This window comes from Mesoplodon bidens (assembly GCF_964165515.1).
Source record: "Mesoplodon bidens genome assembly, chromosome: X".
Lineage (NCBI taxonomy): Eukaryota > Metazoa > Chordata > Mammalia > Artiodactyla > Ziphiidae > Mesoplodon > Mesoplodon bidens.
In genome coordinates, this window is record NC_138163.1 from 38,537,313 (window position 1) to 38,553,836 (window position 16,524).

Below are 16,524 nucleotides of genomic sequence, written 5' to 3' on the forward strand. Positions count from 1 at the left end.
AATCCACGACACCTCAAGACCATGCTGATGGGCTTCCCTGGTGGCTCAGTGGTTAAGAATCCGCCTACTAATGCAGGGGACATGGGTTCGAGCCCTGGTCCGGGAAGATCCCACATGCCGCGGAGCAACTAAGCCCATGCGCCACAACTACTGAGCCTGTGCTCTAGAGCCTGTGAGCCACAACTACTGAAGCCTGTGCACCTAGAGCCCATGCTCTGCAATAAGAGAACCCACCACAACGAGAAGCCCACACACCACAGCCAAAAGTAGCCCCCGCTCACCGCAACTAGAGAAAGCCCATGTGCAGTAACGAAGACCCAACGCAGCCAAAAATAAATAAATAAATTTAAAAAAAAGACCATGCTGATTAATAAGGATGGGATCACGGCTCCCCAGCTTCTCACCTATATACTGAAAACAAATGCAGTAAAGAACATATAAGCATACAGATGAACTGTTAGCAGTGTTCATTTTAGAACTAGAGTTAAAAACTTTTTTCTTAAAGGTATGTAGCTAATGCATTATAATTTAGGGGTCCAAAATTTGATCTCTGCTTGCTAAAAATCAAATTATGAAACAAGATTTTGGTTTTTTTACATTTCTCAATTTACCGAAGTCATCTGAAAATAAAGTCATATGTCTAACAAGTTTTGGCCACCAACTTTTAATAATACATATTTAATTTTCAGAAACATATGCTAACCATCAACAACATTATCAGGGTTCCATCACCCCAGATGTTATTTCATTGGTACATTATATCAATATTTACAAAGGCTTTCAAATTCAACAACACAAAACAAAACAGCTTAATTTTTAAAACTACAATGCTTTAAAAAATGTAAACTGTCCATTTTTTACATTATTGTAAAAAAGAAGACTCACTCCTTAATGTGGCTTAATTTTTTTTAAGTGAGCAAAGCCTGGTGCTCATGGATAAAGAATGAAAAGAATTCTTTACATAGGAAACATTGTGCTCCAGTGTGGCAAAAAAAAAATAATATATATATGTATATATATATATATATATACACACACACACACATACAAAGAAAAGAATCTTAAGTCCACAATTTAGACCACACACAAAAAAAGTCCCCAAATTGAGAAATTTATAAAAACCATTTACACATGGTTGTTGACCTACTGAAAACCTATATAACATTTTAAAAATAGTAACTCAGTCAAAAGATACCACTTCTCTTAAAAATGAAATTTTGTGCAAAAGAAATTATTTAAGCTAGAAACAAGACACTCCCCCTCAGTAAGAGGCCAAAAGAGCCACTGAAATAATTTAACTCTGTTAGATTTAGTGCATGTAACCAAAAGGCACACACATGTGATTAATATATTAATATATTTTCATGCAGAAACCTGTGCATGTTCACAATTATATAACAAAAACACAAACATAACAAAACGTAAAGCCTAATGTTTGGCAATGCTATTCTAGCTACATTCCTTTCTACTCTATCAGTCCCGGGTTTACTAGATCATTAACGTTGCCTCTCAAAAAATATATTATATTTGAACAACTTCCAATAAAAATTAAAAAAAGGATATTGACCTGAAACACTATAACTTTTTTTCAGTTCTGATACATATAGAAACTTACTGATATGTTTATTTTAAATGTCATTTCAAATTAAGATACATTTTTCCTTTTGTTAATAAACACTTTGATTGCTCCAGTGAAGTCAGCAGAGAGAAGAACTTCTGTGTTATCTGTCTTCATAATACCTTAAGGGCATAAAAGAAAGTTTTTAGTTGATTTTAAAGGAATATGAAGCCTGCTGCCACAATTGTCACATGCCCATGACCCTCTACCTCTGGGGCGGAAGAACCTCTTCCAGCCTTTTCAGTCTCTCTTTTCTGGCTTGCTCCTGTGATCCTTTCATCCTCCTGTACCTCTCCTCTCTGAGGCTCACTTCCACTTACCTTGTCTTAGCTGCTCTTTTCCTGGCAGCTAAGGAGAGATTATGGTCCCTTGGGGCCAGGATGCCTGGATTTACTCCCAGGCAGCCAAGGCCTCTAAGTTGTCTAATTCTTCATTTTGCGACAAGAGGCTAGCGTGTTATTCAGCCCCAGGACTGGAATGTTGGCAGGATGGGATCAGCTGGGCAAGTCTTTTGCCAACAGGGTTCACTAATGAGGTTGACAGTAAGGTTTACTGTACAGTAGACATACTGGAACTGCCATGAAATGAAGTACACACGATCACTCTGTGAATGCTGAGAGAACCTTTTGCCTTTCCAGTCCATACTGAAGAACCATGTAGCTCCTACGCTGAATGGCAAAAACGCTTACCACTTACATTTGTTGGTAAAAACATTTAAAAAACAAAATTCAGTGTTAACTATTATGCATAGGCAAAAATTGTGGATTTAAGAAGGACTGATTAGTAAGGAAGAAAATTATCCAAACTGGGAAGTTGTGTACAGGATGAGTTAGACAAAATGGTTTCACTTAGATTTGCTAAAAACATATCCTAAGCTGCTGAACATTCCTAGCCACACTTTTGGTATATCTCAAAGTAGTGCTATGCAGCAGAAGCAGCAGCAAACAACTGAGGGATATCAGAAAGGCTAGAGAAGAAAATAATTCATCATATATATATATATATATATATATATATATATATATAAATGCCTTATAAGATACAATATAATGAAGATGATAATGTCTATTACATGCCAGGCATTTTGCTAGACACCTTACATGTGTTATCTTTAATTCTTCTCACAACCTTGTTTTGTCTTTTTTTTCTTTAGTTTTCAGCTGTATCTTTTTTTTAATTGAAGTATAGTTGATTTAATATATTGTGTTAATTTCAGGTGTACAGCAAAGTGATTCGGAGATACTCCTAATTTATCCCTCCCCCCTTCCTCACTGGTAGCCATAAGTTTGTTTTCTATGTCTGTGAGTCTGTTTCTGTTTTGTAAATAAGTTCATGTGTACTATTTTTTAGATTCCACATATAAGTGATATATTTGTCTTTCTCTGACTTACTTCACTTAATATGATAATCGCTAGGTCCATCCACATTGCTGCAAATGACATTATTTCATTCGTTTTTATGGTTGAGTAATATTCCAGTGTGTGTGTGTGTGTGTGTGTGTGTGTACACTGTAGTTTTGATTTGCATTCCTCTAATAATTAGCGATGTGGAGCATCTTTTCATGTGCCTGTTGGCCATCTGTAGGTCTTCTTTGGAGAAATGTCTATTGAGGTCTTCTGCCCATATCACAACCTTTTAAATGAGGTACTATCACCATTTTAAACATGAGGAAAACTGAAGCTTAAGTTGCCAAATATGTCAGAATAAAGAGGAAGGCAATCAGATATATTTTATGATCTCATACCCCGAGTTTAAGAGTTTATTCTTAGAGTATACCTACACAGGTACAAAACAGCAAACACAAATCTAAGTATGATCCAAAGTTGTGCCTCTTTAAAAAGGACCCAGTGAAGTAATAACTGAACCATGTTAATATGGTGCAGTTTTGAGAAGTTTAAAAAAGGTACTTTTCATTTTTCCTCAAATGGTTTAAAAAGCTAGAATTTTCTGTTCAATGTGTAGGGGAAATGTGCGGAGTGTAAAAAGGTATTGGGGAAAAAGAAAAGGAAAAAAACCCAACCAAATGACCTAATTTAGAAGAGAGAAGTAGGATTTGACTGTGAGAAAAAAAGAAAAAGAAAATGAAAAGAAATATTTCCAAACAGGCATTTAGTAAAGGTGTAATAATTCTGAGTTGGCTGATTTTTAAGTCTGGTAATTGAAAGAAGTGCTAGGGACTTCCCTGGTGGCACAGTGGATAAGACTCCACACTCCCAATGCAGGTGGTCTGGGTTCGATCCCTGGTCAGGGAACTAGATCCCACATGCCACAACTAAGGAGCCTGCCTGCCACAAGTAAGATCCAGTGTAACCAAATGAATAAATAAATAAATATTTAAATAAAAAAAAGAAAGAAGTGCTAGACTGAAGTTCATCTTTGCTATCAAAATTTTTCTTCACAGACAGAAGAAATAGTGTATTTAGTATAGTGTATAGTGCAAATAATACCACAAGGGAAATTACTTGATATTAAATGAGATAAAAATGCTTGAGAACTTTTTAGTATTCAAATACTTTTAGAAGCACTCTTACTACATTGTATCTATTGTTGTGACTTTATAACTCTCTACAAGGCCTGGGTATAGTCTCTAAAGTGAGAAAACACATTTAATAAAATATTCTGCAATAGATTTTAACAATACAAACTTGTTTTCATTAACAACTGGTCCAAGTTTACATGGTTTTATCTTACTCTTAAGAATTAACAGGGACCATTTTTATATAATTGGCACTCAATACTACTTGATGGTTTCTTTTCACTTCCTAATCTGAGCATTTTATATAATTGAAAGTACTATTCATTCTCAAAGTATTTGCTGCAAAGGGCAAGAATTACTGGCTTGTAAATAGCTATCTATGAGAAGCTGTAAATTTGTGGCAATTAGAAAAGAACACTGCTTTAATTTTGGTTTAATTCACTTATTCCATAAATGTTTATTAAGCACCTACTATATGCAGGCAAGCACTGTGCTAGGCACTGGCCCTACAACAATAAACAAAACACATAAAGTCTTTGCCCTCACAGAGATTATAGTGCAGTAGAGACAGATAATTTATCTCATATATATTTATGTCTGGTTTGCATTTCTCTAAAGAGAATAGTTGTCCATAAAAAAAATTATCAACTTTCAAAATTTTCAGTTTTAATTCCCAGGTGAATTTAAAAGAAATAAAACTTGCAAGAACTATATTACCAAAATGTTCAGAAATGAACATCTGACAACCATTATGTTGCATAAAAGAAATATTCTTCATACTCATGAAGACCTCATAATACTCACAGGTCAATGAGGCTACTAAAGGCTGACTAGAGAAAATGAAGGACAAATAAAATATGAATACCTACCAGAGGGCATGTTATCCAAAACTTCAGCATCTTCACCTTTATCATTCCCTTCTGATTTTTCAGGTGGCACATCCAAAGACAACATCAAACTTGGGTTTGGAGCAAAGATGGCTGATGTAACAACTGCATTATGTGCTAGGAAAAAAAATTTACTTCAAGACAACTAATAAACTTGATTCTAAACATCAAGACAAAAAGTATAATATAGCAAAAAACATAATAGTGTATGTTATATGCAAGTACCTTTAAAAACTCACATATAAGTAACTAAGAACTATTTAAAACCCCAAAATATTTTCTTAAATAAACCCAAATCCATCATAGTAGGGGACTTTAACCCCCCACTTTCACCAGTGGACAAATCACCCAAAATGAAAATAAATAAGGAAACACAAGCTTTACATGATACATTAAACAAGATGGACTTGATTGATATTTATAGGACATTCCATCCAAAAACAACAGAATACACTTTCTTCTCAAGTGCTCATGGAACATATTTCAGGATAGACCATATCTTGGGTCACAAATCAAACCATGGTAAATTTAAGAAAATTGAAACCGTATTAAGTATTTTTTCCGACCACAACGCTATGAGACTACATATCAATTACAGGAAAAAAATCTGTAAAAAATACAAACCCATGGAAGCTAACCAATACACTACTAAATAACCAAGAGGTCACTGAAGAAACCAAAGAGGAAATCAAAAAATAACTAGAAACAAATGACAATGAAAACACCACGACCCAAAACCTATGGGATGCAGCAAAAGCAGTTCTAAGAGGGAAGTTTATAACAATACAATCCTACCAAAAGAAACAAGAAACATCTCAAATAAACAACCTAATCTTACACCTAAAGCAATTAGAGAAAGAAGAGCAAAAACCCCCAAAGTTAGCAGAAGGAAAGAAATCATAAAGATCAGAGCAGAAATAAATGAAAAAGAAATGAAGGAAACAATAGCTAAGATCAATAAAACTAAACGCTGGTTCTCTAAGACGACAAACAAAACTGATAAACCCTTAGCCAGACTCATCAAGAAAGAAAAGAAGACTCAAATCAACAGAATTAGAAATGAAAAAGGAGAAGTAACAACTGACACTGCAGAAATACAAAGGATCATGAGGGATTACTACAAGCAACTCTATGCCAATAAAATGGACAACCTGGAAGAAATGGACAAATTCGTAGAAAAGCACAACCTTCCGAGACTGAACCAGGAAGAAACAGAAAATATAAACAGACCAATCACAAGCACTGAAACTGAGACTGTGATTAAAAATCTTCCAAAAAACAAAAGCCCAGGACCAGATGGCTTCACAGGCGAATTCTATCAAACATTTAAAGAAGAGCTAACACATAAACTTCTCAAACTCTTCCAAAATATAGCAGAGGGAGGAACACTCCCAAACTCATTCTACGAGGCCACCATCACCTTGATACCAAAACCAGACAAGGATGTCACAAAGAAAGAAAACTACAGGCCAATATCACTGATGAACATAGATGCAAAAATCCTCAACAAAATACTAGCAAACAGAATCTAATAGCACATTAAAAGGATCATATACCATGATCTAGTGGGGTTTATCCCAGGAATGCAAGGATTCTTCAATATACACAAATCAATCAATGTGATACACCATATTAACAAACTGAAGGAGAAAAACCATATGATCATCTCAATAGATGAAGAAAAATCTGTCGACAAAATTCAACACCCACTTATGATAAAAACCCTCCAGAAAGTAGGCATAGAGGGAACTTACCTCAACAAAATAAAGGCCATATGTGACAAACCCACAGGCAATATCGTTCTCAATGGTGAAAAACTGAAACCATTTCCTCTAAGATCAGGAACAAGACAAGGTTGTCCACTCTCACCACTATTATTCAACATAGTTTTGGAAGTTTTAGCCACAGCAATCAGAGAAGAAAAAGAAAGAAAAGGAATCCAAGTCGGAAAAGAAGAAGTAAAGCTGTCACTGTCTGCAGATGACATGATACTATACATAGAGAATCCTAAAGACTCTACCAGAAAACTACTAGAGCTAATCAATGAATTTGGTAAAGTAGCAGGATACAAAATTAATGCACAGAAATCTCTTGCACTCCTATACACTAATGAAGAGAAATCTGAAAGAGAAATTAAGGAAACACTCCCATTTACCACTGCAACAAAAAGAATAAAATACCTAGGAATAAACCTACCTAAGGAGACAAAGACCTGTATGCAGAAAACTATAAGACACTGATGGAAGAAATTAAAGATGATACAAAACAGATGGAGAGATATAGCATGTTCTTGGTTGGAAGAATCAACATTGTGGAAATGACTCTACTACCCAAAGCAATCTGCAGATTCAGTGCAATCCCTATCAAACTACCAGTGGCATTTTTCACAGAACTAGAACAAAAAAGTTCACAATTTGTATGGAAACACAAAAGTCCCCGAACGGCCAAAGCACTCTTGAGAAAGAAAAACAGAGCTGGAGGAATCAGGCTCCCAGACTTCAGGCTATACTACAAAACTACAATCATCAAGACAGTATGGTACTGGCACAAAAACAGAAATATAGATCAATGGAACAGGATAGAAAGCCTAGAGATAAACCCACACACATATTATCACCTTACTTTTGATAAAGGAGGCAAAAATATACAATGGAGAAAAGACAGCCTCTTCAATAAGTGGTGCTGGGAAAACTGGACAGCTACATGTAAAAGAATGAAATTAGAACACTCCCTAATACCATACACAAAAATAAACTCAAAATGGATTAAAGACCTAAATGTAAGGCCAGACACTATCAAACTCTTAGAGGAAAACATAGGCAGAATGCTTTATGACATAAATCACAGCAAGATCCTTTTTGACCCACCTCCTAGAGAAATGGAAATAAAAACAAAAATAAACAAATGGGACCTAATGAAACTTAAAAGCTTTTGCACAGCAAAGGAAACCATAAACAAGACGAAAAGACAACCCTCAGAATGGGAGAAAATGTTTGCAAATGAAGCAACTGACAAAGGACTATTCTCCAAAATTCACAAGCAGCTCATGTAGCTCAATATCAAAAGAACAAACAACCCAATCCAAAAATGGGCAGAAGACCTAAATAGGCATTTCTCCAAAGAAGATATACAGATTGCCAACAAACATGTGAAAGGATGCTCAACATCACTAATCATTAGAGAAATGCAAATCCAAACTACAGTGAGGTATCACCTCACACCAGTCAGAATGGCCATCATCAAAAAGTCTACAAACAATAAATGCTGGAGAGGGTGTGAAGAAAAGGGAACCCTCTTTCACTGTTGATGGGAATGTAAATTGATACAGCTACTATGGAGAACAGTATGGAGGTTTCTTAAAAAACTAAAAATAGAACTACCATATGACCCAGCAATCCCACTACTGGGCATATACCCTGAGAAAACCATAATTCAAAAAGTGTCATGTACCACAATGTTCATTGCAGCTCTATTTACAATAGCCAGGACATGGAAGCAACCTAAGTGTCCATCGACAGGTGAATGGATAAAGAAGACGTGGCACGTATATACAATGGAATATTACTCAGCCATAGAAAGGAATGAAATTGAGTTATTTGTAGTGAGGAGGATGGACCCAGAGTCTGTCATACAGAGTGAAGTAAGTCAGAAAGAGAAAAACAAATACCGTATGCTAACACATATATATGGAATCTAAAAATTTTAAAAAATGGTTCTGAAGAGCCTAGGGGAAGGACAGGAATCAAGATGCAGACGTAGAGAATGGGCTTGAGGACACGGAGACGGGGAAGGGTAAGCTGGGACGAAGTGAGAGAGCGGCATGGACATATATACTCCACCAAATGTAAAACAGATAGCTAGTGGGAAGCAGCCGCATAGCACAGGGAGATCAGCTTGGTGCTCTGTGACCACCTAGAGGGGTGGGACAGGGAGGGTGGGAGGGAGACACAAGAGGGAGGAGATATGGGGATATATGTATATGTATAGCTGATTCACTTTGTTATAAAGCAACAAGTAACACACCATTGTAAAGCAATTATACTCCAATAAAGATGTTAAAAAAAATACCAAAACCACATATAAGTTCTGAGATTCCATGACTTCTCAAATTTTAGACAAGTATAAGTTCTTCCTTGGTACAGGAAAATCAAACAAAGCCAATACAACGTGAAAGCAGTTAAAACTGCCAAACTGTCTCTGAAATAAAGCCTATACAAATTTACTTATAATACATCTCCATTTTAACTTTATTCACTTACAAGACACATAAAAGTAGGCATTTACTTACCTTTAATACCTTCCCAAAAGTCATTACGATCTCTCCTCACTGAAGTAAACTTGCTTAAGTCATGGTAAGTACTCCAGATATAAACATACTTATCTTCTGAGCCACTAACGAGGTAACTAAAATCATGGCTACATTTAGGGAAGAAAGAAAAAAAATCAAAGTTGTGGGTTTTTTGAGGTTTCCCTCTATCAGAGCTTCCTAGTTTGGAATACCTAAGAAAACAGCCAAGAGAACTTATTGAAATACAGACTCCTACTCTCACTCCAGAGGTTCTGAACGTGTAGGTTTGACATGGGTGGCCAGTGGCATTAGTATTTTCATCGAAGCTCTAGGTAACTGCTGCTGGGTTAACCCACACTGGGATGAGTGCCTACTTAAGAGATAAAAGAGAGAAGCAGAATACTTTACCAAATAAATTACTGGGTAATTCAAGAAGAAAGGAGAACTGGTAAGAAAAGAGCTGAAATAAGGAGGGCTATAAAGGAAGAAAAGGTAGGTATTTCAGGAGAGCCTGCAGATCCCAAACTAACAGTTCAAATAATAATGATATGCAAAGGTGTAAGTACAGGACACTGTACTTTAGGGTCTCAAAATGCTTTATTAGCTTCTGTATCTAAAAGGATCAAGACCATGGGTGGGGTGGGCGGTGGTGGGGTAAATTTCCTCTTAGAAAGCATACATGAAAGTACAAAAGCACAAATTCTGGAGCTGGGTCTTCTAATCCTGGTTCTGCAACTACCAGTGTGACTTTAGGCAAATTACTTAATTTTCTGGGTGTTGGTTTCTTCATCCGCAGAGCAGGGGCAATTCGAACTCTACCAAACAGCGGGATAATGTAAGTATGCCTGATAATATGAGACACCAGTTGTAAAACTGCAAAGTAACTATCAGAACCATATAAACATAAGCCATAGATCAATGGAAAAATGGGAGTAGAAGAGAAATGTTCTGATCTCTTCTGGGAATTCCTCATTGCCAATTTACCTGAAACTTGCTTTGATCTGGCTGCTGCTGTTGACATAACCCTTATACTTCATGGACAGTGACAAATCTCTAAGATCATATAGTCTGATTCTGGAGTCATTTGAAGTTACCAGTATCTAAAAACAAATCAAAGGAAAAGTTAAAAATACCATCTTTTAATCTGTGCTAAGGTACAACGAAAAAAGGGTGTTAGACACATACAGAATATATCTCAAAACTAGAAAAAGCAATATTCCATAGGAAAGGAAATATATTCTTAGCTGAGATTTGAAGAACTTACTTTCAGGAGTCTATATATAGTGTGGAGACAGATGGTTTTGAATACCTAGTACCTTATTTTCTCCAGGTAAAGGCTCAATGCCAGTAATTTTTCTTCCAACCTTGTTGCGCCCTCTGGTAGATCGGACATGTATCTGTGTGTGGTATTTCAAATGCTAAAAAAAATCACAATTTAAAAAGATCAGAATTAGAAAGAAACTCAAAGATCATCTGAGCCAACTCACAGACAAACATGGTATTATTTGTCCTAATTTACAGATAAGGCAGTTAAAGCCCAGAGAGGATACACCAACTTATTCCAAACCACAGAAGTATCTAAGTATTCAAGTATGTAATTTATACAAGTCATTTACCTCTGTATCATAGAAAATACACCTGCCATCATATGTCCCAATCACTGCATATTTGCCATTCTGACAGAAATTTGCAGCTGTGATCAATTTTGTTTGACCATCTACTTCATTCCACAAAGCCACTTTTTTGTCAGGTATGTTCCAAAGGCGGAGCTTTCCATCCAATGACCCACTTAGAAAATACCTGTCATCCTAAAAATGTGACGAAAGAGGAAGCTTTCATTTTATCACATGAAGAAAAACTCATTAGCAAATCAATACATTAAGTCTATTAGAAATAATGTTAAAATATATAGATTTCATTTTAAAAGTATTAAAGTAAGCATTACTTCAGTCACTAAAAATAACAACAATTAGAAACCTCAGTATTCATTTTGGAGAAATGACATTCTAATCACTTTATCATATCCTTAAACTGCTTTTCCCAAGGTATAGATGTTAATAGATAATGTGTTTGAGTATACATTGTGTAGGAGAAGGGTTCTGTGGTCAAATAAGTTTGAGAAATTCTGGGTTACAGAAAGTTAAACAGGATTCTCAGTTAACACGCACTCTGAATCTTTAACGGGCGACTTTTTCGGGGGTCAGGTAGGGACATCTAGCAGGGCTAGCAATTCAAGGAACATGCTTTGGGAAACACTATCCTAAAATGGTACATTTGCCCATACCTTCCTTGGGATACATGTAACAGACGGATAAAAGAGTAATTAATGCCAGTTAGCCCACAGAACCAGTCAATTTTTGGACCTCTGACACCCTGTCAGCAGAGAATTGCTTCACTATTTAAATTCTCAATCTCAAACCAGGGGTTCTCAGCTGGGGGCAACCTGGCCCCACAGGAGACATCTAGCAATGTCTGGAGACAGTTTGGATTGTCACAATTTAGAGGGTGGGGCGCTACTGACATCTAGTGGGTAGAGGCCAGGAATGCTGCTAAACAGCCTACAATGCACAGGACAGCCTTTCCTCTCTCTACGAAAAAGAATTATCCAACCCCAAATGCCATTAGTGCCAAGGTTTAGAAACCCTGTTCTAAACTAAACCAAGCCTACCATGAAGCTGCTCTAATTTTTGGTAACATAAAAATTAAAAAGAAAATAAAATAATTGGGATGCCAAAACAAGAAACAGATTTTCCTCTCCACTCAAGATTATTATTCTTACCGACTTCTCAAGCCCGTCAAGGATAACCTTCATAGAATAGGCATTTTTATGGCTATGGTACAGTAGGCTCAACTCAATGTCTACCAGCAGAAGTGCTGAACAAATAAAAATACTTCATCTTGGTCTTACAATTCAGAATTTTATTTACATACATATATACACGTGTGTATGTATCTCCATTTTGCTATTTCTTTTATAACTCTGCTTGCTTTCTTCTAGGTAACATTATTTGATAGAGTCATATTTCCTAGGAAAATGTCAACACCACCCCATTCTTCCCTAGCCCCTCTCATAAATTCTCCAGGTCAGTAGAATTTTTAGAAATAAGGCTTTTCAGTTTCCAAAAGAAAACCAAATAAAAGTATAGGAAAATTATTGACTAAACAGAAACCTTAATAATAAAGTACTACATAGATAACTATTACCGCCTAATACCCCTCTCCTTCCATCTTGATATATTATAGTTAAAATAGAGGTGGGAGGATTTTGCTCACAGGTGCTGACAGGGGTAAAATCTATCCTTTTGTTGCACCCTTAGGTGACAGGATGGGGGTATTATTTAGAAAGAAGCCTCGAAAGCTTGATGGTCAAAACTGATACAGTATTAACATAGATTAAGCATTTTTCTTTTTGCAGTACGTGGGCCTCTCACTGTTGTGGCCTCTCCCGTTGCGGAGCACAGGCTCCGGACGCGCAGGCTCAGTGGCCATGGCTCAGGGGCCCAGCCGCTCCGCGGCATGTGGGATCTTCCCAGACCGGGGCACGAACCCGTGTCCCCTGCATTGGCAGGCGGACCCCCAACCACTGCGCCACCAGGGAAGCCCAGATTAAGCATTTTCAATTTTCAAAAGTTCTTAATAAAATCTTCTCTAAGGGTTCAGAATTATTACTGCCCATGTTATAAGCCTGTCCAGGGAGGGAAATTATATTGAGAAAAAAAAAGTCATTCTTCTCCCTTAATTTGGGGAAGGAGAGAAAGAAATGTCAATATAATTGAAAGGTTGCATTAAAAAGACAATGGGTACTAAACACATAGAGATGAGGTCATGATTGGAAATGTAAATACACAAATGTAGTGGAGGGAAAGTCAATGAGGGTCAGCTCAAGCCCTCCACTTATTTCAACCTAGCTAGTGAAGCAGCGCCAACACGTGACATCCCTTGTGCTTACAGCTGCAAAGAACTAAAACTATTCTAGCCTCATGCATTTGGTGGCTCTATCCTATAAGGGCATAAGATAGGTCTGGAGTCCATGACGGTAGATTTTTCTCATTTAGTTGAAATCATATGAAATTCTTTCTAGAGGAAAGATATTAAAGGATTTTCTACATTGAAAATGAGTATGAAGGGATCTCAAGTTTAACAATGTTTTCAGACCTGAAATAGGAATTCAGTCTATCTTGTAATGAATTTTGGTCTTTGCCTCTTTCAACCTTTTCCTCTTTGTCTCTTCCCTTCCTGACCCTCCTACAACTATTCCTGCCTATATGCTTCCCTTTCTCATTTATTTACCTGCCGTCTTTTCTTCTTCCACTGTCTCCAACCTCTCTCCTCTTTAATAGGATATTTTATTTCTTTATTTATACCCTGCAGGTCTTATTAAAGATTTCGGATGACTTTTCACTGTCATATTTAGACTATAATATTTCCAGCTCTTCAAATGAAGATTAGCACAATATTTCCTTTCTTATTTTTAAAGCAGAATGAAACACTAAATTAAGTTGCTCTTAACTATGTGGATATTAATAATTTTTCTCCTGTAGTCCAATTACCCTCCAGAGAAACCTGGTTCCCTCACCTTCCTTGTAGTATAACAGAAAAACATGTAAATACTTACTCTTGGATGGAAAGCTATGGCAGTGACAAAATCTATATGCTGAAAACAGCAAAGGCATTCTCTTCTGGAAATGTGCCATAACCTGACTGTTTTATCCATTGAAGAAGAAAGCAGAAAGTAGTTCTACGGAGAAATTGACATTGATTATTTTATCACCATATGAAAAAAAGTACTTACACCATAAAAGTGAACTTTTAGTTTTAGGTATCTCAATAGTTTTGTCATTACTATTGTTACATGCAGCATCAGAAAGCACAAAGATATCCAATTCACTTGGACAATCCCATTTTTTTCCAAATAGTTAAATACCATATTTCTTTGATTCTAAGACTTTTTCACATTACCCATTCTGAAATGAGGATGAATCTTATGACTTTTGTTGAAAGAAATCTGCCAGGTGCCAACAGAGGACTAAGGTGTGCCTTGGTTGTTGGAGCCTACATATACTAGAAGTTAGTTATGAATGTAACTCATCTGTTCATTTAATCGTCACTTCAGTTATTTTCACATTGATAACACTGGTGAATTTTAACTCACATGAACTCCCTAATTGTCATTTAAAATGCCTTCAAAAAGATTATGCTATAATGCAGCATGGAAATGAAAAGCTATTGTGCACCTGCCACACCTTAGGCAAGAAAATTAGAGAATAGAAATTGTCAAATGTCTCAGAATAGATCATAGAATTTTCAAAGCTAGAAGAGGGTAGTGTAACTGATTTAGGCATTATGATGGCCCATCACCCATAAACCAAACATCTATCTGTCAAAAGCTTCCAGATTGATACATAAGGGGATAGGATAACCAGGCGCTCAGCCCTGCCGGGTACCAGACGTGCCATTGCGCAGGGGTGCGAGACCAGATTTTGTAGGTCACTCCCTCTTGCAAGAACACCGGAATCACAACTAACTGCTGAACAATCATCGACAGGAAGACGCTGGAACTCACCAAAAAAGATATCCCACATCCAAAGACAAAGGAGAAGCCACAATGAGACAGTAGGAGGGGTGCAATCACAATAAAATCAGGGGCTTCCCTGGTGGCGCAGTGGTTGGTAGTCTGCCTGCTGATGCGGGGGACGCGGGTTTGTGCCCCGGTCCGGGAGGATCCCACATGCCGCGGAGCGGCTGGGCCTGTGAGCCATGGCCGCTGAGCCTGCGTGTCCGGAGCCTGTGCTCCGCAGCGGGGTGGGCCGCAGCAGTGAGAGGCCCATGTACCGCAAAAAAAAAAAAAAAAACCAATAAAATCAAATCCCATAACTACTGGGTGGGTGACTCACAAACTGGTGAAATCTTATACCACAGAAGTCCACCCACTGGAGTGAAGGCTCTGAGCCCCACGTCAGGCTTCTGAAGCTGGGGGTCCAGCAACAGGAGGTGGATTTCCTAGAGAACCAGACTTTGAAAGCTAGCGGGATTTGACCGCAGGACTTTGACAGGACTGGGACAGAGACTCCACTCTTGGAGGGCCCCCACAAAATACTGTGCACATCAGGACCAAGGGGAAGGAGCAGTGACCCCATAGCAGACTGAACCAGACCTACCTGCTAGTGTTGGAGGGTCACCTGCAAAGGCAGGGGGTGGCTGTGTCTCACCGTGAGGACAATGACACTGGCAGCAGAAGTTCTGGGGAGACCTCCTTGGCGTGAGCCCTCCCAGAGTCTGCCATTAGCCCCACCAAAGACCCCAGTGTTGGGTGGCCTCAGGCCAAACAACCAACAGGGAGGGAACCCAGCCCCACCCATCAGCAGACAAGCCGATTAAAGTTTTACTGAGCTCTGCCCACCAGAGCAACAGCCAGCTCTACCCACCACCAGTCCCTCCCATCAGGAAACTTACACAAGCCTCTCAGATAACCTAATCCACCAGAGGGCAGACAGCAGAAGCAAGAACTACAATCGTGCAGCCTGTGGAACAAAAACCACATTCATAGAAAGTTAGACAAGATGAAAAGGCAGAGGGCTATGTACCAGATGAAGGAACAAGATAAAACCCCAGAAAAACAACTAAATGAAGTGGAGATAGGCAATCTTCCAGAAAAAGAATTCAGAATAATGATAGTGAAGATGATCCAGGACCTCAGAAAAAGAATGGAGGCAAAGATTGAGAAGATGCAAGAAATGTTTAAGAAAGACCTAGAAAAATTAAAGAACAAACAAACAGAGAGGTACAATACAATAACTGAAATGAAAAGTACACTAGAAGGAATCAATAGCAGAATAACTGAGGCAGAAGAACGGGTAAGTGACCTGGAAGACAGAATGGTGGAATTCACTGCTGCGGAACAGAATAAAGAAAAAAGAATGAAAAGAAATGAAAACAGCCTAAGAGACCTCTGGGACAACATTAAATGCAACAACATTTGTATTATACGGGTCCCAGAAGGAGAAGAGAGAGAGAAAGGACCAGAGATAATATTTGAAGAGATTATAGTCGAAAACTTCTCTAACATGGCAAAGGAAATAGCCACCCAAGTCCAGGAAGTGCAGAGAGTCCCATATAGGATAAACCCAAGGAGAAACACGCCAAGACACATAGTAATCAAATAGGCAAAAATTAAAGACAAAGAAAAATTATTGAAAGCAGCAAGGGAAAAATGACAAATAACATACAAGGGAACTCCCATAAGGTAAACAGCTGA

General features: G+C 37.8%; 1 protein-coding gene across 1 annotated transcript in view; it reads right to left on the reverse strand.

The window, feature by feature from the left end:
- Window positions 1-641: 641 nt before the first annotated feature.
- WDR44 (WD repeat domain 44) overlaps window positions 642-16,524 on the reverse strand; it is an 83,514-nt gene continuing 67,631 nt past the window's right edge. The window contains exons 14-20 of the mRNA XM_081222889.1: window positions 13,885-14,007; window positions 10,886-11,077; window positions 10,586-10,687; window positions 10,254-10,369; window positions 9,270-9,397; window positions 4,964-5,098; window positions 642-1,740 (exon numbers count right to left, since the gene is read on the reverse strand). Of these exons, the coding sequence (XP_081079015.1) occupies window positions 1,646-1,740; window positions 4,964-5,098; window positions 9,270-9,397; window positions 10,254-10,369; window positions 10,586-10,687; window positions 10,886-11,077; window positions 13,885-14,007 (891 nt within the window). The 3' untranslated portion in view covers window positions 642-1,645. The remainder of the gene's footprint in view (window positions 1,741-4,963; window positions 5,099-9,269; window positions 9,398-10,253; window positions 10,370-10,585; window positions 10,688-10,885; window positions 11,078-13,884; window positions 14,008-16,524) is intronic.